Raw genomic sequence first — 23,294 nt, 5'->3', positions numbered from 1 at the left:
CATGGGGGAGCCGGTTCCTCTGAGACCCTATTCCCGAAGTGCCGGCCTCCGCTGGACCCTGGGGCTGAATGACTCGGTCCCACCCGCTCCTCTGCCAGTCAGCCCCGCCGCCCTCCCTGCGATTAGCTGCGTGGCTGCCAGGAGGCGCGAGGAGCGGGCGGGGCCAGGGTCCGTGGGCCAATGAGGGGCTCAGCCTAGCGGGTTGTGGGTCCACTCCAGCTGGATTGAGTCCGGTCCCAATTTATGTGAGCACTTCCTGGGGACCGGTCTCATGAATGCACTTCCTCAGGGCCCAATACACGTGATCACTTCCTCCAAACGGAATTTTGGGGCGCACTTCCTCTGGGACCAATTTATGTGAACGCTTTCTCCGGACCGGATTCTTGGATGCATTTCCTCCGGACGGTGTTTATCTGAGCACTTCCTCCGGATTAGAATCGTTGGTGCACTTTTTCCAGGTTGGGCTCGCGCTGTGCTTTCTGGGGGTGGGTTTCCAGGGTGCACTTCAGCCGGGCGGGTTGGTGGTCGCACGTCGTCCTACGTTCTCGGTCGCTCTTTCGCAGGGCTGGCGTGGGGAGGGGCTGGTGAGGGTCTGTCCGCCTGGTGGGAAGAGCGGGGCGCGGTAGCCCGTTACCCCGGTTGGGCACGAGCCACACTGCCGCCGAGCCGGGGGTCGGGTGCACGACTGTTCCCCTGCCCCGGTGAGGGCTGACTGTGCGGCTGCAGGCCGCGACTCTGCACGCGTCTGCCCCGCGAGCAGGAGAATCCGCCGACGGCACCAGATGAGCGACTCGCTCGGAGTGCACGTCCCTGTGTCAGTCCGGGAGACCGCGGCCCTGCTGGCTCTGCCTCCCTTCGTGCTTTTGTTCACAGCAGCTCGTTAATTTCTCTGTGGCAACAAATTTTTCTCTGAGACAAGGTTGTAAGTTTCTTAAATTGGTTCCAAACAGAGGATTCGTCTGGAAACGGCTCGGAATGGCCACAGCCCTGCCCCCCGAAGGACAGCAAGGACCTGTAGTAGTTAAGGCAGAAGAGCGTTGCTGGGGTGGGGGCTGCACCGCACCAACGCCGGGGCCGCCAGGGCGGGAACTCTGCTATCAGGATGCACCTTGGCCCGGCTCCGCGAGCTGTGCCGGCTGTGGCTGCGGCCACAACGCCACACGAAGGAGCAGATTTTAGACCTACTGGTGCTGGAGCAGTTCCTGAACATCCTACCAGGGGACCTTCGACATTGGTGTAGGTGCACCATCCGGAGACAGGCGAGCAGGAGGTGACTGTGCTGGAGGATCTGGTGAGGGATGGAAAAGGGGTGGCCATGAGAGGTCAGGGCGTATGGAGCAGCCAACCAAAGGGCATATGAAAGAACACCCTGAGTCATTTAATGTATGATCCTAGAGAACAAGCTTAGGGATGGCGCAGTAAAGACATAGCAGACTGAGTCTGTGTCAGTGTAGAAGGCTGGGGTCAGTGAGAAGTTACAGGAAGGCAAATGGGTATCAGAAAAGAAAAAAAAGCAGTTTCCTAACATTCATAACTATGTATAAGATAGGCTACCTTGTAATAAAAAATACTTCCCTTTCCGTAGGAGTACTCAACTTGGGGTCAGTAGATGTCGGGGACAGTACAGAACAGCACTATCCAACAGAACTATAATGTGAACCACATTCAGATAGAAACAGGTGAAACCAAATGGTACATTTTATTTAACCCAGAATATGTAATCAGTATAAAAGTGAGATGTTTTATGTTGTTCAAAGTTTGGTGTGTATTTTACACTTCGCAGATCTCAGGTCTTACTAGCCCTGTTTCAAGTGCTCTGTAACCGCATTTTGCTTGTGGCTGTAACACTGGACATCGGTGAGGAGGAATGCCCAATGTGGTGGGAGTTGGGCTAGATGGCTTCTAAGGTGCCTTCCAAGTGGCAAGACAGATATCCTGGGCCTCAGCAGATCACCATGAGAAGAGCCACTGAACGTCACTCTCAGTGTCCAGAACAGTAGATTAGCCCCTAGAGTTCTCTTTCAGCTGTTACTGGTGTTTGCAGGTTAACAAGAATTTGTCCTTGGCAGATGCTACTTTTGATCTTTTCTCTGAAGTTCTTGCAGTTCTTTCACCAAATCTACCTTACAAGGCCAACCATACTCTATTGTTCTAAATCCCATCCAAGTCAGAAAGACAGGACACACTTCTGGACAAGTTGGCCTCCTTGGGAATGGTCACATGAGTTACTGACTGTCCAGCTCCACCCAAAGAAGACCCAGCAGGAGCCCCAAAGGAATGGTAAGAAGTACTTTCTGTGTGTGAGGGAAGAGGTGCCTTCATAGTTAGAGGTGTTTTCTCACCTCTTTTCCAGCTTTTCCTGTTTGTCCTCCACCTCCCTACGAGAGATTTCACTCCCCTTCCTATCCTTGCCACATTATGGGAAGAATTATATTTTAGCTTTTCATTAGACTTAAAAGCTGTCATTTAACCTAACAGGTGGGGGATGATACTTAAATACTCATTCAAGTTACACGACACCCTGTACTAGTCTCCTAGGGCTGCCAGAACAGAATACCACAGACTGAGGGCTTAAACAACAGAAACTTGTTTTCTCACAGTTTGAGAAGCTGGAAAATCCAAGACCAAGGTGCGGGCAGGGCTCATTTCTGGTGAGGCCTCTCCTGTGTCCTTGTGTGGCCTCTTCTCTGTTCCCAACTGTGGTGTCACTCCCTCTTACACCTGTTGGATTAGGGCCCCATCCTTATGACTTCATGTATCCATATGACCTGTTTAAAGGCCCTTTTCCCAAATACAGTCCCAATGGGGGTTAGAACTACAACATACAGATGGGGGAGCACAATTCAATCCATAATACACCTCATGCTAGAAGAAGTGGGGAAGAGCAGTCATCAGTCAGCATGGCAGGCTCTTTGTGTCTCTGCATGTAAGTTGATGGGATTTGGGTTGTGGTTTGCTTCCCATTCCCCTAATCAGACCACTAATTAAAACCAGGGCATCTGCCCTGGCCGGTTTGGCTCAGCGGTTAGAGCGTCGGCCTGCGGTCCAGAGAGACCCGGGTTCGGTTCCCGCTAAGGGCACATACTTCGGTTGCAGTTTGTCCCCGGCCCTGGTTGGTCGTGCGGGTGGCAGCCACTTGATGTGTCCCTTCACGTCGATGTTTCTCACTCTCCCTTCCTCTCTCTCCCTCCCACCACTCTATCTGTACAAAAAATGGAAAAAATATCCTCGGGTGAGGATAAAAAAAACCCCAGGGCATCTGATGTATCCTCAGGCTACACTGAGAAGCAGACAGATTCTACCCAGTTTACCCAAATTCTGCTTCCAATGCCCCGCCCCTTTGATAGAGGTGCTCATGTTCATGATGCTCCCTGATTCCATCCTCACTACTTTAAATATCACCAGTATGATTCTCTCATTGTCTAGGGTCCCTGCCAGGTGGTTTGTCTTATCCGAAAAGTTATTTTAAGCTAAGATATTTCTGGCTGATATCTGGAAAGCATTGCATTTACTTATGTGTACCTTAAAGGAGTCTGGCAGTGCTTTGAAGTGAAATGTTGGTTATTGATTAGCTTTAGAGGTGAAGTTGAGACTGCTGTTCACTCCTGTTCATTGAACATTTGTTGTGCAGTAGCTCTGTGCCAGGTACCATGTGGTAAGGGGTAAAAGATAAGACACTTGAATTCTTCAGGAAGCTGTCCACATGGCAGGACTGTGAGGCATCAGTGTGTCTGTGTGAGCTGAGAGGGGGACGTTCCAGACAGAGCAGTGAGGGAAAGAAGCAGAAGAGCCTCACACACTCTAAGAGCAGCAACTGCTCTGAGTCTATGATATGGAGAATTTTGTGAGGGTAAAATCAAAGGCCAGTGGTGAATATTCCTGAACATCATACCAAAGAAACCGAACTTCGTTCTGTCAGATGGGGGTGGGGGTGTCACAGAAGTGTAAGCAGAGAAAAATCACTGATTCCATTTTTTTTTTTTTTTTTTTAATCCTCACTGGAGGACATTTTTCCATTTTTTGTTCAGGTAGAGTGGGAGGGAGAGAGAGGAACAGAGAGAGAGAGAGAGAGAGAAAACATCGATGCTAAAGGAACACATCGAGTGGCTGCCACCTGCACAACCGACCAGGGCCGGGGACAAGCTGCAACCGAGGTACGCGCCCCCAGCGGGAACCGAACCCGGGTCTCTCAGGACCACAGGCCGACGCTCTAACCACTGAGCCAAACCGGCCAGGGCACTGATTGCATTTTTTAAAAAATTACATAGAAAAAGATTGGAAGGATTATTTGCAATTGCAGACAAAAATTATGTCAATATAATGAAATCATAGGTGACTTATTTTCTAAAGTCTGTAAGTGAAATAACAGCTGTATTAGAGAGAAAAGATGCTTATACTGGGGGTGCAGGGAGACCGCTTTCAAATATAGAGGGTGGTCAACTAGAGCGGGAATGAGGCTGGAGAAAGAAAAGGGGAAAATCAAGAAATATTTACTTACTGTGGGAATGAGCAAATCTGACTGCATTATGGGGATGGGGTATTTCAGTGCAATCCACATATGTGTCTTGGACAACTTAGCAGATAATGGTGTCAGTGACTGAGGAAAATCAGAAGTGGATGTACAGGCAGACCTTATTTATTGCACTTATCTTTATTGTGTTCCACAGATGTTTTCTATGAATCAAAGGCACAGCCCTCCACTAGCAGAAGGCTTACAACATGCTTTATTGAGATCATGGCTTTATGTTGGTGGTCTGGAACCAAACTTCAGTGTCTCCGAGGTCTGCCTGTATCTACATGTGAAGAAGAGCTGGTGTGAATTCACTTTTTATACATGTAAATTTGCAGTGCCTGTGAGACATCCCAGTAAATAAAATTCAGCATGCAGTGCAGTTTAAAATGTTCTAGATCGCCAGGTGGTGTGGCTCAGTGGTTGAGCATCGACACATGCACCAGTTTGATTTCCGGTCAGGGCACATGCCCAGGTTGTGGGCCTGATCCCCACTGGGGTCCATGCAGGAGGTGGCCAATCGATGTTCTCTCTCATCAGTGTTTCTATCTCTCCCTCTAAAAAATTAGTAAAGTAAAAAATAAAATGTTCTAGATCTGGGGAAAGGTGTGGGAGGAGGTGGAGATTTGGGAGTCATCCTGGGTAGATGACAAAAGACATGGGTGTCAACGAGGTTGACAAGGAAAAACATATAAAGTAAGAGAGCCCCAATTAAGTTTCAGTGGAGAAGGATTCTGTAAAGGACTGTAGGAGATGTAAGAGAAGCAGAAGACGGGTTGTCACTGAAGCCAAGGGAAGAGTCAGCCAGACGTAGTCAGTTCTCGTAACAGGACAGAACATTAGGACTGATCGTTTCAGAAAAAGGATCCAACCCAGCACATGCACCAGGCTTCGCACTGTCCCTCCTACTTCTTCCTCCCGCTTTGGTGGTTCCTACGCACTACATTCCTCTCAGCTCCCTCTTGGTTAGCCCCATTTGCATTTACCACTCCACTTTTGCACCGGTTTGCCAGGTAACCCCTTGATCCACATTTTTGCCTTTTCCTCTCTCCTTAATCTATTCCTAAATGTCATATCCTGCTGCTGTCTTCTTCCCTGGCCTCTTACTGTCTTCCCGGTATCGTCAGTATGTGTTTTGATGGTGCCAAATACCTGATTTTTACATTGTGACTTTTCATTTTTCTATAACATGTTTGTAATATTTGCATGTTCTTACTAGCCCCTTAGGCGTTTGCCTCTCAAATCTAAAATAGGGCCTGTTTGTTATAGGTGATAAAACCAGGACAGAGAATGAAGGGTTGTCCCAGAAGGAACATATACTCAAGGACATGGAATTCCTTGGGAAGGTAAATAACAGACTGATGAAAGACCTTCCTTAATATCATGAATCTAAAGATGCTACTGAAAGTGAGGGCAGATTAGAGAGGTGACAGAGGGAAAGAAGACACCATCAGTGTGATGACTGTGGGAACAGTTTCAGTCATAGCTCAGCCCTCAGTGAGCACAGGAGAACTCACTGGAGAGAAACCCTATAAATGTAATGAATGTGGAAAAGCCTTCAGTCAAGGCTCACATCTCATTGGAAATCATAGAGAACATACTGGAGTAAAATCCTATACATGTGAAGACTGTGGAAAGATTTTAGTGGGCCCTCGGGTCTTATTCAGCATCAGAGAATCCACACCAGTGATAAACCCTATGAATGTGATGAGTGCAGGGGGCCCTTTTGGGTAAGTTCAGCCCTTATTAAACATCAAAGAATTCATGCAGCATAAAAACCTTGCTGATAAGGGGTCAGTAATAACAGTTCCTTAGCTGCTCAAGTCTAATTAGAGATCTTATGAGTATCCAGAGTGTAGGCAAAGTTTTGATCATGAAAATTTTCGCTGGCACTATAGAATCTGAGTAAAATTTGCTCTCATTTCTAAAGTAGTTCAGTTTTTAAAACAAATAAAATTGCCCAGCCGGTGTAGGCTCAGTGGTTGAGCGTCAACCCATGCACCAAGAGGTCGCTGGTTTGATTCCTGGTCAGGGCACATGCCCAGGTTGTGGGCACAATCCCCAGTGTGGGGCGTGCAGGAGGCAACCAATTGATGTTCTCATTGATGTTTCTATGTGTCTCCTCCCTTCCTCTCTCTAAGGTCAGTAAAGAAAAAAAATTAAAAAGACAACAAAGTAGTTCAGTTTGTTGGGAGGAACTAAGAGTTATTTCAGAAAGCCTTGTCCATCGACAGCAGTGCTTATTAGCAATCCAAGATAACCCGTGTTTCCTGGTTGAAAGACAGTGAATTTCAACTTCCAACCCCTTTTTATTGACCATTCAGTGTATGACTGCAGGGAAAGGCATTCCAGTTCTCTGCCTTCATTTCCCTTCTGTGAGGTGCCAGTGATGGAACCAGGCCTACTAGATAGCACTAAATTGAAATAGATGAAAACTTTTGGACTTAAGAACTAAAACAATACTATTTGTTTTCCATCATTATTGATATAATGGCCTAAATATCCCTTTTTGTCTTCAACTAGGGGATATAATCATTTTGTGTAGTTTTTATTTTGTTTGGGTTTCTCCCTTTTTTTTTTTTTTTTTTTTTGCCACTGATTAAAAGGAAGAAAAATGTCAACAGGCTATAGAAGATAAAATGGGAAGGAAAGCAGTAAGTGAGGAGTAGGAGCTGCCAGCACAGTGGGTAATGAGTGGTAGGGATCCTTAACTCGAGATAAATCACTTCTCTTCTGAGTCCCTGCTCACTGTAAACCAGTGATTTTCAGCCAGTGTGCTGCAAGAATTTTTAAAACATGCAATACCTTACTCTAGTCAGGGGCCTTGACCTCTTTTCTCTTAGACTGTCAAGAAAAAAAAAAAAAAGACAGCAGGCAATACAACAATAGCCATCTGGTGTAAATGAATCAAATTTATACCTTTTTTTGTTGTCCGATCAGCAAAAAATACATTTTTGGTGTTCTGTAGAATTTTAGTACTTTGTTTATGTGTGCTATGAGATGAAAAAGTTGAAAATTGCTGCTGTAAACTGAGGCAGAGGGGAGAGGTTGGTCTGGAACTGCACCGTGGGATACGGCAGCCAGCACCCACAAGTGGCTATATAAACGTAACACAAATAGAATGGGAAATTCCGCTCCTTAGGGACATTAGCACATTCCAGTGCTCTGTAGTCGCATATGGTGAGCAGCTACTGTATTGGACAGCACAGACATGGATCGTTTCTTTCCCTGCGAAAAGTTCTAAAGCCATTGCTGTCCCAACTGACCACAAGGAAGGTACCTTCTGAGTTCAGGAAGGTAGAAAAATAGACACCTGAGAACTCAGACTGCAATAGCAACAGGAAATAAAATACAAATACTCTGGAAGGAAACAATTTAGTAAAAATGGCACTTTTTCAGCCTTAAAAAGGGGTGTATTCTAATTGGAGAAAAATGCTTATTAAAGTAAATATAATAACCTAATAATTTAGAATGAAAGCCTAAGTCACTACTGTATCCCTACTAAAAGAGCATGGCTGTTGTTGGGCCCTGCAACTCTAGGAAGCTGAACATGTGTCCTCTGATCCCTGGTGCGGCCAATTTCAAAGTGGTTGGAAGAGTTAAATGCATATTTTCCATAGTAGGGAGTCAACAGATAATATCTATACACAGAAAATCAAGAAATGGCAGTGTTAGTGGGTTATTTATAAATAAATATGAAGGTTAATTAAAGGGAAAGAGTTAAAGTAGTCATCTCTGGGGAGGAATGGGGCCTGGTGTTTTTCATAATCCCGAGAGTACTATTTAATTTTATTTACTTTTTAAAATTGTATTTTTATTAATAAAATGCACAAATCAGGTGTGTAGCTCATTTAATTCTTACATATGTATGCAACCGTGTAACCACAATCCCCATCAAAGGTAAACACTTTTGTTTTCTGTCACCACAGATTAATTTTACTTGTTTTTTAATATGTTCATATAAGGCTGCATACTGTTTTTGAGATCCATACACACACTTTAACTATCAGTAGCTCCTTTTTTATTTCTGGGTAGTATTCCATTGTATAATCAGAACACTGTTCTGTTGCTGACTATGTATTTGGGTTTGTCCAGTTTGGTCCTGTCATGAATGAAGCTCCTCTGGACGTAGATTTCGTATCTATTAGGTAAATACCTAGGAGTGAGATTGCTGGGTCATGAGGTAGGTGTTACTGAACTTCATTAAAACCACCATTTTTCCTGACTACCTGTACCGTTTTACACTCCCAGTAGTAGTATATGGTTTTAGTTGCTCCGTGTCCCCACTTGATATTGTCAGTCATTTTAATGTTAGCTGTTCTAACTCACTGAGTCTTAATTTTATATTTCCCTAATGAATAATTATGTTGAATGCCTTTTATGTACTTATTGGCTATTCATATATATTCTTTTGTAAAGTGTGTAATAAAATCTTTGCCAGTTAATGTTGTTGTGTCTTCTTATGACTGAGTTGTAAGAGTTCTTTATATATTCAGGATATCAGTTGTCAGAAACATGTATTGTCAATATTTTCCAATCTGGTTTCTTTATGCTTTCTTTTTTTTTTTTTTATCCTCACCCGAGGACATTTTTCCATTTTTTGTTCAGATGGAGCAGGAGGGAGAGAGAGGGAGAGAGAGAAACATCGATGTGAAGGGACACATCGAGTGGCTGCCACCCGCACGACCAACCAGGGCCGGGGACAAACTGCAGCTGAGGTACGCGCCCTTAGTGGGAACCGAACCCGGGTCTCTCTGTACTGCAGGCCGACGCTCCAACCGCTGAGCCAAACCGGCCAGGGCTCTTTATGCTTTCTTAATGGTGTTTTTTGTTAAGCAGATTTAAATTTTGATGATGTCAAATTTATCAATTTTATGCCTTTTGAGAAATCTTTGCCAAGGTCATGATGCTATTTTACTTCTGAACTACAACTTTGAGTTTTAAAAATTATATTTTTGAATCTAAAAAATAAGAAACAGCGGTCCACTGGTGTGGCTCAGTGGATTGAGCATTGTCTCATGGACTAAGGTCCTGGTTCAATTCTTGTCAGGGCACATGCCCAGGTTGTGGGCTTGATCCCCGGTAGGGGGCGTGCAGGAGCAGCCGATAGATGTCTCTCTCTCACATCAATGTTTCTCCCTGTCTCCCTTCCTCTATAAAAGATCAATAAAAACATTAAAAAAGAAAAAAGAAGCAGCAGAGCTCCAGTCTGTTGTGTGTTAACTTCCACTTACCATCCCAGCTAGAAGTCAGTAGCTATGAAATAAAGAGCAAAGATGAGTGTTTTGAAAGAGTCTAGAAGCACGGAAACTTCTCCATGTGTAGTATTTGCTTTGTTGTGATTAGATAGTAATTGGCAGGACCAGAAAGAGGGGAAATTGCCCTGGCCAGTTTGGCTCAGCGGTGAGAGCGTCCGCCTGCAGTCCAGAGAGACCGAGTTCTGTTCCTGCTAAGGGCACTTACCTCGGTTGCAGTTTATCTCCGGGTCTGGTTGGGTCGTTCGGGTGGCAGCCACTCGATGTGTCCCTTTCACGTCCATGTTTCTCTCTCTCTCTCCCTCCCACTCTATCTGAACAAAATACTGAAAAATGTCCTCGGGTGAGGATAAAAAAAGGGGGGGGGGGGAATTAAGTGAAGATTAGAGGGGCACCTGAGAACAGGATAATCGGGTGATTAGGAAAGGTGCCAAAGGAATAAAAATGTGGGACTCAAACAACGACAGTAATAGACATTTTCCACATTCTCCACACTGAGGTCCTATTCGGAAAAGTTAAGACTTTAACATCCCAGATGTTTAAATAACATAGTTTTCTCCCGAACTCAGGCATGAAAACCGAGGTCTGCTACTGAAGCTACGTCACCTATTTAGCGTTGAAAAGGCATTTGTAAGCGAATGCATTTCATTGAGAGAAAAGGGTGTACGGTAGGTCAAGATTCGAAAAGAATTTATATTCAGTGAATTAAGTTTGAAGATTAAGCGTATGAAGTGTACTATTACTAGGTGCCATAGGAATTTTTAAAACTGAACGATGATTAACAGGAATGCCTCAAGAACTGGATATGTGTTTGAACACAACACCTGAATACAGCGGCAGCTAACCGGCCCGACGACCTTCCAGCGCCAGCTCTGACCTCCCGCTCTGGGCAGTGCTACCGTGAGACGCGCAGGCGCTCGAGGGCGCCGACCATAGAGCTCTCAGACCGCCAGGATTCCTAGAGGGCTGCCGGAAGTGCCTATGGGCAAGGTGCGCTTTGACGGGTGTTGTCCCCCTGCTGCTGTGGAAGTTCGGGGACGGCGGGGCCTGGTCGGTTACCGCTTTCGCCCCCTTTTCTCCCAGCTCTTCCTCCCGGTCCTTCCGCTGTGCGCAGTCGCCCTTCTCCACCCCGGGCCGCGCCCGGGACTCGCGGTGAGTAATGTTGGCCCCGGGCTTGAGGGGGCTTCGTGGCCGGGCCGGCCGCCGTGGGAACCAGCCTGAGGGTCGAGCCGGGCCCGGGACACCCGGGCTGCGGGGACCGTCACCCGCCGTGTCCGCGTCCCCAGACGTCTTGCGAGGGAACCTTTCATAAGGGTTCGTTTTCTTACGCGCTCGTGGATTCGTGTTATTTGCAGTAGAGCTTGTTTTTCCTAAAATAGGAAACGGCCCCCACACGTTGTCTTTTTGCAGCTGTTCCCACCAAGTGAATTGCGTTCACGCAGCAATTTCGCATTCCCGTTACAGTGACATTTTCATTTTTTTAGGATATATTTTGCTTTTAGAAGCCCCAGTGGGCTTTGGAACAGATTTTTGCTGTTAAGTTATTCTGCTCTTTGCAGTGTATTCAAAAAATGGTGGTGTTGCCTGGAAATTGTACAAGAAGAAACACCTTTGACAACCTCGGGGCCCTGTAGAGTTCGGCCCTATTCAGAATTCCTCCGTCTGTTAGAAGAGCTCGCTGAAGCGGGTGCCCTGTTCCCACAACTCGGGTCACTTGGAGGAACTTGCCCGGCAGCGGGGACCGCGCCGCCGCCTCTGAACGCAGCCCAGCTTCCTGTCGTTTGGTTACTAACCATATTCCTGCAGCAGTCACCGTTTTAGCGATGCAGACACCTCGAATTCTGCGGCCAAGTGTGAATGTGGGTGCCCAAGCATCCAGCCTGTGCGCCCCGCGATACTGCAGAGCGCAGTGTTTGCTTCACCCTCCTTTTCTTGATACAAACCTGGAGAAAGTCTTTCTTGTTTTGTTTAATTTTCAGGGCCCAGGCATCCAAAATTAGACTTAATTCGTCTGAAAGAAGAAAACCTTTCTTACCTATTGAAAAAATAATGCTGTTAAAAGCTGAGTTGTGCCTTCGGTAGTTCTCAGAATTACAGAGTTTGAGGCCAGAAGCCTTACAGGTTGGCTCATCTAACTTCCTAAATCAATAAAGTGAGCCGGCATTGTTCAGTAAAGGTGAGCCTTAGCTGTAAGAAAATTCGAGAGAAAACCGGGTCAAACTAAGACTCTGCAGTATCACATTCTAAACAGAGTTTGGAATGCATGTCCCATGGTAATAAACTTTTCAGTTTTTTAACTATAAGTGGCTATTTTAAGAAACTTTAATAAATTTTAAGTTTTAATAGATTTTTAAAATAAATTATTTTAAGACCATGGCTGTTAATTGTCTATTCAAAACAAAATTGCTCATCCCTTGTCTCAAACCCTCCAAAAAATCTCAACCTCCTGTCCAAATTCACTCTTCCCTCAAATCTCACTATTCCAGGAAATACCCCCTCTTCTCTGTAAAGTCATCATCCATGAATAAACTCTGATGTTAATCACCGGATATAACTTTATTTCTCCTTCCTTGGTTCTTCCTATCTGTAATATACTCCCCAAACTATTGTTCCCAGCCTTATCATTTTAGAGATAATTTTCAAATTATCTTCCTATTCTAAGTGGGGGTTCTTAATCTTCCTAGAGTTAATAGATGAGTGTCAAGTCTTTGAACTTTGCTGAAATTGGATGCACAATTTTATGCCTGTGGGCTTTTTTTCTTGGGAGAAGTATGTTTTTATGAGAATGTAAAGACTAAACCAACCTCGCCCCACCCCACCACACACACACACACACACAAAACCCTGAAAGATGGAGACACTGCTCTGAAGACTTGTGTCAGGAACTGTATGTAATCTGATTTTCCTTCTGAGTCTTGTCTCTTCTCTCCCTTTGTGGACTATAGGTCTATGGTTCTATGTTGATGTTGGCATCTCTTGCCAGATGCTTTTGGATATTCTTCCTTCAGTTATGTTCTCCAGTCTATTGTTTACTGTGCTGCTATTATGATCTTTCTGGCAAACAAACATGTAATTTAATTTCCTGCTTAAGAAAAGAAAAGTTGCCCTGGCCAGTTTGGCTCAGCGGTTGGAGCATCGGCCTGCGGACCAGAGAGTCCTGGGTTTGGTTCCCATTGGGGGCACGTACCAAGAAAAGAAAAAGTTCATTGTTACTAAAAAGCATTTGTAAGAACACCGTGGCCATTTCTAGTACTCTACACAATGTGATAAATCCATGTCAAAAATATCTGGGCAAGAATGAGCACCTTAATCTGCTTGGTACAGAGAAAGGTACAGGTTGGGGACAACAGAGGGGCCTCGTGAAAATGAAGAAAGTTGATAGTTAAGCTGAGATGTTCAAGTAAGAGTTGAATGGTTTCAGCTGGACCAGGATTTATCACCCTTGGCATTGACACTTTGTTTTGGGGGCTTTGTTTTGCATTATAGGATATTTAAAGCATCTCTGACCTATACCCATCAGATACTAGTAAAACCCCTTCCCCTTAGTTGTGACAACCAAAGATGTTTCCAGACATTGCCAAATGTCCCTTGGTCAGGGAGGCAAAATTGCTCCCACTTGAGAGCCATGGAGCTAGAGTAAAAAGCTCTGCAGCAGAATTTAAAAAATAAACAATCCTAATTTTAAACACAGGCAAAAGTTTTAAACAAATATTTCACCAAAGAATATATATAGATGGCAAATAAGTATATGAAAGGGTGCCCAACATTATTAGTCAGTAGGGAAATGCAATTAAAACCATAGTGAGCCCTGGCTGGTTTGGTTCAGTGGTTAGAGTGTCAGCCTGCGGTCCAGAGAGACCTGGGTTCAGTTCCTGCTAAGGGAATGTACCTCGGTTGCAGTTTGTCCCCGGCCCTGGTTGCGTCGTGCAGGTGGCAGCCCCTCGATGTGTCCCATTCACGTCGATGTCCCCCCCCCCCCCAACTCTGAACAAAAAAAAAGGGGAAAATGTCCTCAGGTGAGGATAAAAAAAACAAAACCATAATGAGATCCCACTACATACATACCTATTAGAATATCTAAATTTTTTTAAAAACCAGTATCAAATGTTGGTTAAGATAGGGAGTAGCTGAAATTCTCACATGTTGATAGAGGAATGCAAAGTGTTGTAGTTTCTTTGGAAAACAGTTTGGCAGTTTCATATAAAGCTACATGTCGCCCTGACTGGCTTAGCTCAGCGGTTGGAGCCCTGGCCTGTGGACCAGAGAGTCCTGGGTTAGGATAAAAACTACATGTACACTTTTCATACATCCTAGAAGTTTTACTTCTGGATTTTTACCCAGGTGAAGTGATTATGTTCACACCAAAGCTCATGCAGATGTTCATAGTGGCTTTAATTTATCAAAAATGAGAATCAGCTGAGATGTCTTAACTGGGGAGTGGGTAAACAAACGCACACGCTTGGCAATAAACTACGGATAACGTGCAGCAACATGATGATCTCAGATGTATTATGCTGAGTGAAAGAAGTCAGACTCCAAAGGTTTCCTACTGTATGACTTTATTTATAAAACATTCTGGAAGGTCATTAGTGTTTGGGACCTGACTTTGGGGTTGTGGGTGGTGATGGGGCATCAGGTTCCTTGGAGATGCAGGACCAGTGTTCCAAAGAGAAAAAGGTCCAGAGAAGGCCCACATTAGAAGTTAGCCTTGAGATCAGAGGGAAGGCAGAAGTCCAGGCAGGGTAATGAATGTCAGGAGGAGGAGGACAGTCCTTGATAGTACCTTGAGCTAAATTAGTTGGAAATTAGTCTCATCTGTTGAAAGTGAGGAACAGGTTGAGAGCTGAAGTGTGTAGAAACAATACAGCTGGTGTGGCAAATGCTGAAAGAAGTTGGCTGCTCTGAGGGCCAGAACTTCTATTAGATGCAGTCTACCTGGTTTCCTGACTTTGTGTACCCATGTTTCACATCCCCAAGGAGAGAAAGCAGAAAGGAGAGGTTATTCACCAGATGGTGGGCATGACAAAAGGCTGTGGAGGTAAGGAGTTACTTCTGCAAGAGTGGAGAAGGTCACTTACACTCCCGAGCTCTGAAGTTCATGTTGGGGTAGGGAGCTTGTTAAGATATCTTAGTAAATCACCACAATCTTTGACTTCCCTTAACACTGTCATTTTCTCTTTCTAAAGCAATCCTTTATTAGTTTTTTAATCCTCACCGAGGGCATTTTTCTATTTATCTTCAGATGGAGTGCTAGAGAAGCCTTTTAAAGACGAGGTCCTCAGGAGGTTCTTCTCTGAAGATAAAGCAGGTGGTGGGAACAAATCTGAGCTTTTCCAGCCCTACATGGCTGCAGAATCAAGGAAGTCTTTAGTCCCATCCCCCCCCAACCAGACTCCTGAAGAGGACCTTGTAATTGTCAAGGTTGAGGAAGATCATGGTTGGGACCAGGAATCCAGTCAACATGAACACAACTTTCCTGACCAAGAGCTGTTCCGCCTGCGATTCAGGAAGCTGTGCTACCAGGAGACACAAGGACCCCGAGAAGCTCTGATCCAACTCCGGGCACTTTGCCACCAGTGGCTGAGGCCAGATTTAAACAGCAAGGAGCAGATCCTGGAGATGTTGGTGCTGGAGCAGTTCCTGAGCATTCTGCCCACAGAGCTGCAGGCCCTGGTGAAGGAACATCAGCTGGAGAGTGGAGAGGAGGTGGTGACCCTGCTGGAGGATCTAGAGAGGCAGATTGATATACTAGGACGGCCAGTAAGTAGCAGGAGGTGTGCGTGCTGTGACTGGTTGTCCTGGAGTCTGGGTGGCGGGGCGGGGGCACCACAGTGGGATTGTAAATGCTGGGCATGCATTCCTGATGCCGGAGGATGAGAGCAGTCAGCATTGCATGGCTTGTACTTATACAGTTTTTTTTTAAGGTTATAAATCCATTTTTTATCCTCCTCACATCCCAGAACTGTGTTATTGCTCCTGTTTGCCAGATGCACAGAGAGCTTAAGTGACTTTTTCAGGGGCACCCAAACATTAAAAGTAGATATGAGACCAAAACTCAGGTTTTCTAATTCCTTATCAGAAGTTTTTTTTCCACTGAATAGCCCTGCTTTGTTCCTCCTGCTTGTTCTTTCCCAGCCGTGGGAGCAAGGTATGTGTTGAGCACAGGGAGGGCATCAGCAGATCTTTTCTTTTGATTTCCGTCTAATCAACGTGTTGGTGCTCCCTGCTGCCAGAGGAAGTCAGTGAGGTCTGCTGCTTCCTTGCCCACGCGTTCCCTGTGAATGTGCTCTGGGTCCTTTTACACCCTTCACCTTGTTCCTCAGAGGATCCGTTATAACGCAGCTACCATTGTGTTCAGGTCCCAGCTCGTGCACATGGTCGCAGGGTCCTCTGGGAGGAGGTGGTGCACTTGGAACCTGCACCAGAGCCTCCAGGTACTCAGCTTCAGCCTCCAGCAACCCGGCACGCAGCTCCTGTGCTCCGCAGGCCCCTGGACAGAGGTGAGGAGCCGGTTTCGCTAGTGAGGGAGGGGGAGAACCCTGCCTCCTTCCTGGGCACTGCTCTGTGCAGGCCACTTAGAGGTGTGGTCTGCATGTGCATCCAGGCTTCACTGCGGACTGTCAGTCCCAGGGCTAACTCTGAACAAATTAAAGAATTTGGTAATTTTTATGTACTCATACATTTCTGTTACCCCAATGTATTTTCCAACATGGTGTTTTGAGGTTTTGCTGGTATCATGCCACTTTATTTGTAAATATTTCACTATGTATTTCCTCAAACAATCAGATGTATCATTGATATAGTACTCATCTCGTCCACAGTTTACGTTCATATTTGCCAGTGGTTCCAATGGTGTTTGTCCCAAATCCAGTCCAAGGAAACAGTTGAGTTTCTCAGCCTTTCTTTGCTTTTCATGATCTTGACATTTTTGAAGAGTATAGGTCAGTTGTTTTGTAAAGTGGCTGCAATTTGAGTTTGTGTGATGTGTCCTAATGTTTAGCTTCGAGTTGGGTCTGTTAGGCAGGAACACCCCAGAAGTGAGACTGTGTCCTCAGGGATACAGCAGGATTTTGTCCTGTTATTGCTGATGGTGATTTGGATGACTTGGTTATGGTTATTCTTGCTGGGGTAATTGGTGATAAAGTTACTATTTTTCTCTTTGTAATTAATAAATAATTTGTGGGGAGATACTCTTGAGACTGTGTAAATAGCTTGGTCCTCATCACACTATTGTTGCTAAAATACAGTATTATTTATTGGTGCTGCTGTTTGTTTTTTTTTATATCCTTACCCGAGGACATTTTTTCATTTTTTGTTTAGATAGAGTGGGAGGGAGAGAGAGGGAAACATCGACGTGAATGGGACACATCAAGTGGTTGCCACCCGCACGGCCCAACCAGGGCCGGGGACAAACTGCAACCAAGGTACGTGCCCTTAGAGGGAACCGAACCCGGGTCTCTCTGGACCGCAGGCCGATGCTCTAACCGCTGAGCCAAACTGGCCAGGGCTATTGATGCTTCTTGACTAAATCAGTGATTACTAAGACAGTTATAAAATGATATTTATTTGTTTATTATATTGAAGAGTGTTCCCTTCTCATTTTATTATTTTTAATTAATCAGTATGGAGTCATAAATTCTTATTTTACTCCCCATGTATTCTGTTACTGTCTTTATTTCAATGTTTAAATTGTCTCAGATTTGCCAGAGGGTTAACCCTTCAGTCTGGCTCCTATATCCTTTTGACATTTCCCATTGATTTTTGAGAACCTACTTTCTTACAGAACAAGACATTCTAGTCTCAGCTCATACGTGCCCTGCATTTGTTATGTTTTTACTTATATGATTTATAGAAGTTTGTTCTATATAAAATAAATGGTTTATTAATATTTCTAGAGAAGAAATATAGAAACATTTTCAATTATTAATACAGTTCTTGTCTGAAGTTCTGAGACATGTTACTGACTTTGTATTGCACTATCTCGTATCTGTAGGGAGCCAATCCTGGGAGTTGTGTAGACATTTCAGAGGAATGTAACAGAGGAAACAGAGAGGTTGCCAAGAGACCAGGACCTAAATGGATCCTGTAACAAGCACGAGGATGGAATGTAGCTTCGGTCAGAGAATAAATTGTAAAGCAGTTTCTGTTAGAAACCATGCACTTTGTATGTTTTATGTGTAACTTCAGGCTGAGAGGGACGTCAAAGCAGATGTTTTGTGGACCCAGAGCCAAGCTATCAGCATTTCACAGTAGAACTGACATGCATTCCTGCTGAAATATAGATAATTTTATAATGGGTTGCTGCTTGCTCCCTCAAGCACAGCACAAGGCTGGCCTCATTCATAATTCCTTTCTCCTCCTCAGCCATATCTCCTTCTCAGAGTCCCACCCCTTCCCAGGAAGGAAGTCTTGGAGACCAGATGACTGCATCACTTCTAACAGCAGGGTTCCAGGTGAGTCTTGCTCCTTCTCACTGAAACCCCATCCCTGTCCTTGCTCATGTTTGTGGCATCCAGCCCGTGTCCATACTGCCTGTACCAGTGCTCACCCAAGAACTTACCCCAAATCCTTTTGAATAGTGGCAGATTGATACTTGACTTGGTGCGTTTTCCTCTTCCCAGCTGTTCAGACTCATTTACACAATATGTCCCTAGCTCTTGACCCTGTTCAACCCCGGTGGATCTCTGGCACTCTGGGTTTGAGCTGTGGAACAATCCAGTCCTCAAATGGGAGCTTGTTTTGTTTCAGACTTTGGAGAAGATCGAAGACATGGCTGTGTCTCTGATTCGAGAGGAGTGGCTTCTTGATCCGTCACAGAAGGATCTGAGGAGAGATGATAGGCCAGAGAGTTACAGAAGCGAGTTCTCCCTGGGTGAGGAGTGCTCTGGTTACTATCATAGTTAAGGTTTTTTGTTCATTTGTTTGTTTGTTTGTTTTATGTGTACTTAACTATGAGCTTTCTGAAAGATGTAGTTGAGTTTAAATTGAGGATCCAACAGATAAATACAACATTGAGACTTCTTGAAGTCTAAAATGAAACCTTCATTCTCCAGTCTAGGACTCACTCTTTACTCTTCCATGCATTTCTTCTGTCCTAGTTCCCATGAGGTGCTCCCATAGACTTCTCTCACTTAGGCCTATTGCGCTCCTTCCTTTTAATAACTCGGGCTTTTTTCCATTTCTGTCTTACTCATTAGATCTTTTAGTCATTCCATATTTCTTCCCACTCCCCGACTTCCACTTCTCTTCAGATGATCCCTTCCCTGCCTTACTCCCTCTCCCAGTAGCCTCATTTCCATGGCTCTTCTTCCCCTGTCAGCCAGTAGTAGTTGGGCTTGACCTGCTCCCATCTGCCCACGTTGTGAAGGCGTTTTGGAGACAGGTGGAAGCTTTGCATTTCTTGTAGCTGTTCCATGTTTATTTCCCTTTTCCCTATCTTCGATTCCTTTCTCCTAACAGAAGAATGGAAGTGACATTGCTTGATGTTTGTTTATTACATTTTCATTTCAGGTGGTGAAACCAGGAATGAGAACAGGGAATTAGCTTCAAAACAGGTAATATCTGCTGGAGTCCAACTACATGGAGAGACAGCTGCCAAACGCAATGGGGATGTTATCGGGGGTCTTGAGCATGGAGAAGCCTGTGACCTTCTGGGCAGATTAGAGAGGCAGCGGGGAAATCCCACCCCGGAGAGGCGACATAAATGTGATGAGTGTGGGAAGAGCTTTGCTCAGAGCTCAGGCCTTGTCCGCCACTGGAGAATCCACACTGGGGAGAAACCCTATCAGTGTAATGTGTGTGGGAAAGCCTTCAGTTACAGGTCAGCCCTTCTCTCCCATCAGGATATCCACAACAAAGTAAAGCGCTATCACTGTAAGGAGTGTGGCAAAGCCTTCAGTCAAAACACAGGCCTGATCTTACACCAGAGAATCCACACTGGGGAGAAGCCATATCAGTGTAACCAGTGTGGGAAGGCTTTCAGTCAGAGTGCGGGCCTCATTCTGCACCAGAGAATCCACAGTGGGGAGAGACCCTATGAATGTAATGAGTGTGGGAAAGCCTTCAGTCATAGCTCACACCTCATTGGACATCAGAGAATCCACACGGGGGAGAAGCCCTATGAATGTGATGAGTGTGGAAAAACCTTCAGGCGGAGCTCACATCTTATTGGCCATCAGAGAAGCCACACTGGAGAGAAACCCTACAAGTGCAATGAGTGTGGGAGGGCCTTCAGTCAGAAGTCAGGCCTCATTGAGCACCAGAGAATCCACACCGGAGAAAGACCCTATAAATGCAAAGAATGTGGGAAAGCTTTCAATGGGAACACTGGCCTCATTCAGCATCTGAGAATCCACACAGGGGAGAAGCCCTATCAATGTGATGAGTGTGGGAAAGCCTTTATTCAGAGATCGAGTCTCATTCGACATCAGAGAATACACAGTGGAGAAAAATCTGAATCCATAGGTGTTTAGGGGAGAAATTGAGTCATAGTTTGGGCATTATTCAACATTAATGGAACCACATGCTGGTGAGAAGTCTTTCAGTGGAGTAAAAAGGCAGAAAGCTTGTCATTGTTGTGTCCTGATGCAGGGTCAGAATCAATAGTGGTGGCAGTTAGAATAGCTCTTGAGTAGTTCAGGCCCAGTGCCTCAATGCAGATTCATTAGCTTGACTGTCCTGGGAGGTGTCAGTGGTCCAGTGTACCTCTTAGAAGATTAAAAAGCATCAGAACAAGGTGCTTGTGGCTTGAGGCACCTACCTTTGTCTTCTGGGTGAGTAGCTATAGATTCGAGTGAGGCTGTTCCTGGCTCCTCGCTTCTTCACTCTCCCGTGACCCCCCTCCCCGGTTATTCCTCTGGAGGGGTGTGTGTGTGATCCTCATCTACCTAGGAAGCTACTTTAGCGTTTGAAGCAGCCTTTGTGTGAGAGTTAGATATATATTTAGCTTTCTAAGATCCTAGTTCTAGGGAGATTTTTCAGACAGGTATTTATGCTTGCGTGTGCATTTTCTTCTAATGTTCCTGGTAGTCAGTGGAAATTCATTTTCCATGAAAACTCAGAATGTTATATTTTTAACAGCACTGCAGCAATTTTCTTCACGTGTCACCTTCACTGGTTCCACTGAGTCACCAAACGCTAGTCACCACACATGTCCTCCACCCCAGGCCCCAGCCCCGAGTCTGCCAGGGAAGTGACACATTAGTGATGGTTGTGGGAATGTGCAGAGGAAGGCGAGTGTAGACAACCTGGGTGCTTTTGACCTTGGGTGACTGTCTTTTGTGGAGATGTCTGGCTCTTCTTCCTGCCTCCCCACTGCACGCTGTGGTACAGATGGGTGTTCCACACTGTCCTTCTTATGGAATCACGTGGGAGGAGATGGGCTTGAGGAAGGCACACGAATCCTTACACAGAACGTGCAGTCATCCCTCTGGCCTGTCCCAGTACTGCTCTCACAGGTTCCTGCCGAGATGGTTGGTCACTCATCATCACCCTAGACTCCCTCAGGTGGCCAGCACCTCACTCATTCACCATCTGCTTCTTGCCATTAGCTTACATGTCACAGTGGTGGTCTCTTGAGCACATCACTTCACAGTTGCTTGTTCTCAGTTTGGGTGCACACCCATCTGTAACCCAGCAAAGACTACATTACACTCGTCACCAGGACAGCATCTCATCTTGGAGGCTGGTTTAAAGCAACATCGGAGGTTACACAGCCACACAAGTTGTCCTTTCCGTTGGGCAGTTGTAGTTATTTCGGTGGTACCATTGCAGTGCCTGTCCTTCAGGTATTCCCATTTGGTAACCACACGGGAAAGCTCTACTACTCTTGAGTCACGTCTCGTTCACTGTGTGGTTGCCCACCTGTTCGTTGGGTTTGGAATCAAGGGACTTCTGGCTGTTTTCAAAGTCATCTTTCATAGTAGGAATTGAAGAATAGGGTATAAATTCTGCCGAAAACTCCAAGAGAAGTTACGTAACTTTACACTGTGACTATTCTGAAAAGGGACAACACTTACTTTATGATTGATGTTTTTAAAAATCAGTCATAAAATCTTATTTCACAGAGATTCACTTTTAGGATTATAAATTCCTTCTCTTTCTCTACTGCCTTTTGGCCCACCTTCACCACAGACGTCAAGGTCACCTACGCCTGTTTCATTCAGTTATTTGTACCCACTGTTTAACTTTTCAAGGCAGTGTTTTCAGTTGTCCGATATTCTTATATTCTCTCTCTCTCTCTCTCTCTCTCTCTCTCTCTCTCTCTCTCACACCCCTATGGATTACCATTCTTAAGTCCCGTGAAATACCAGAAATTGGTAAATCTGGTTGTCTCTAGATCCTTGCTCTCTGTTTCAGTGGTGCCTTACGCTCTGTGAGACACTAATTCTGCCTGAGGCCAGTGCCACTTGCGTGCCAGTGTTACATAGAATGGATATGTAGAGAGTGTGTGTGCATGTGCATGTACACACACACACCTCCCACATTACTAGGGGAACAGTGGTCTTCTGTCCCAGTGAAAGCCCTTAGCAGAGTGACATGTTGAAATGACTGCAGATACACAGCTATTGTCTACTCAGTCGTGTGCGGCCAGATTACTTCAATGTCAGAACAGTACTGAGCGTCCGGCAGAAATGCGGAGAAGAGAAACTATGACCAGGAGGATGAGCGTCGTACTGGGTGAAAGAGAAAAGAGTGACGTGAAAGAACTCTTGAGGCTGACTCGGCAACTACAGAAACGGCCAAGTAGTAAAAGTCAGTGACATGCATGACGCTCCTTCATCCTGCAGATTCTGTTTTTATGCTGTTAATCTGAGGTGAACTGCTCACCAATACTTTCTCTGCCTCCTCAGCTCCTCATTTCAAACAGACCCGGAATGACAACGTGGTTCTTTGGATTGCTGCGGCCACCCAACATAGTCCTGGGAGATCTCCCTTGAGCAAAGCTAGAATGTGGTGGTGGATTCCCTTGTGGAGCCCTGGGCTTTACTCTTGGTTCTGAGGCTCCAGGTACTGAAGCTTATAGAGCACATACTGTGTACCAGACTCTACGTTAATTATTTCTCATGCTGTGATAGATATAATTATATCCCCTCTTTCATAGATGAGAAAACTGAGGCTTAGAGAGTGAAATGGGTTGACCAAGATCACGTAGTGGGTAAGTGGTAGAGCAGAGATTCTAACCTACACATTCTGGTTCTCAAGCCTGTGCTCCTAACCATTGTGCTCTATGTCTCTAATGAACACCTAACCTGGCCAGCTGATTGAAAACTGTGTCCCTAGTACAGGAGGTACGGGGAACAGAAATGTGCGAGGTAGTGCAGATCCATTATAACTCCTGGAAGATTGGTTGAAAATACCGTTTTGCTTTATACTTACATCATCATTAAATGTTGATACTTCTGATGATTTGTAGTACTAGAAAACTAAAATGCATCAGTAAAAACGTTTAGCAGAATAACTGGGAGGGTAAAGCAGTGACTTACAGACTCAAATCCAGTTCTCTCTAAACTGCCCCCAGGGAAAGTAGA

The 23,294-nt window shown here is 45.3% G+C and overlaps 1 protein-coding gene, 1 long non-coding RNA gene and 1 pseudogene across 7 annotated transcripts; all 3 read left to right on the top strand.

The window, feature by feature from the left end:
* The first annotated feature begins 342 nt into the window (after window positions 1–342).
* LOC118637204 lies at window positions 343–4,961 on the top strand. 4 transcript variants are annotated; one of them, XR_004960911.1, is made up of 6 exons: window positions 343–458; window positions 951–1,270; window positions 1,586–1,679; window positions 1,784–1,857; window positions 2,097–2,280; window positions 4,668–4,961. It is a non-coding gene; the product is annotated as an uncharacterized LOC118637204 (long non-coding RNA). The 4 variants fall into 4 exon arrangements; XR_004960909.1 differs by having other exon boundaries at window positions 1,758–1,857; XR_004960910.1 differs by lacking the exon at window positions 1,586–1,679.
* A 207-nt stretch (window positions 4,962–5,168) lies between these two features.
* On the top strand, window positions 5,169–6,471 carry LOC118637617 (annotated as a pseudogene).
* Window positions 6,472–10,873: 4,402 nt separating this feature from the next.
* On the top strand, window positions 10,874–22,015 carry ZKSCAN8 (zinc finger with KRAB and SCAN domains 8). Of its 3 annotated transcripts, none has more exons than XM_036272321.1 (6): window positions 10,874–10,917; window positions 15,008–15,525; window positions 16,124–16,265; window positions 18,130–18,218; window positions 18,514–18,637; window positions 19,276–20,765. In XM_036272321.1, the coding sequence occupies exons 2-6, from the start codon at window positions 15,109–15,111 to the stop codon at window positions 20,235–20,237; spliced, it is 1,734 nt and encodes a 577-aa protein (XP_036128214.1). In that variant the 5' UTR covers window positions 10,874–10,917; window positions 15,008–15,108; the 3' UTR covers window positions 20,238–20,765. The 3 variants fall into 3 exon arrangements, with proteins under 3 accessions (XP_036128214.1, XP_036128213.1, XP_036128215.1); XM_036272320.1 differs by lacking the exon at window positions 10,874–10,917 and adding an exon at window positions 14,710–14,803 and having other exon boundaries at window positions 19,276–20,767; XM_036272322.1 differs by lacking the exons at window positions 10,874–10,917; window positions 15,008–15,525 and adding an exon at window positions 16,587–16,648 and having other exon boundaries at window positions 16,155–16,265; window positions 19,276–22,015.
* The last annotated feature ends 1,279 nt before the right edge of the window (window positions 22,016–23,294 follow it).

The sequence above is a fragment of the Molossus molossus genome, unplaced genomic scaffold (genome assembly GCF_014108415.1).
Source record: "Molossus molossus isolate mMolMol1 unplaced genomic scaffold, mMolMol1.p scaffold_m16_p_20, whole genome shotgun sequence".
In the NCBI taxonomy this organism is placed as follows: domain Eukaryota; kingdom Metazoa; phylum Chordata; class Mammalia; order Chiroptera; family Molossidae; genus Molossus; species Molossus molossus.
This window is presented reverse-complemented; position numbering and strand designations above follow the sequence as displayed.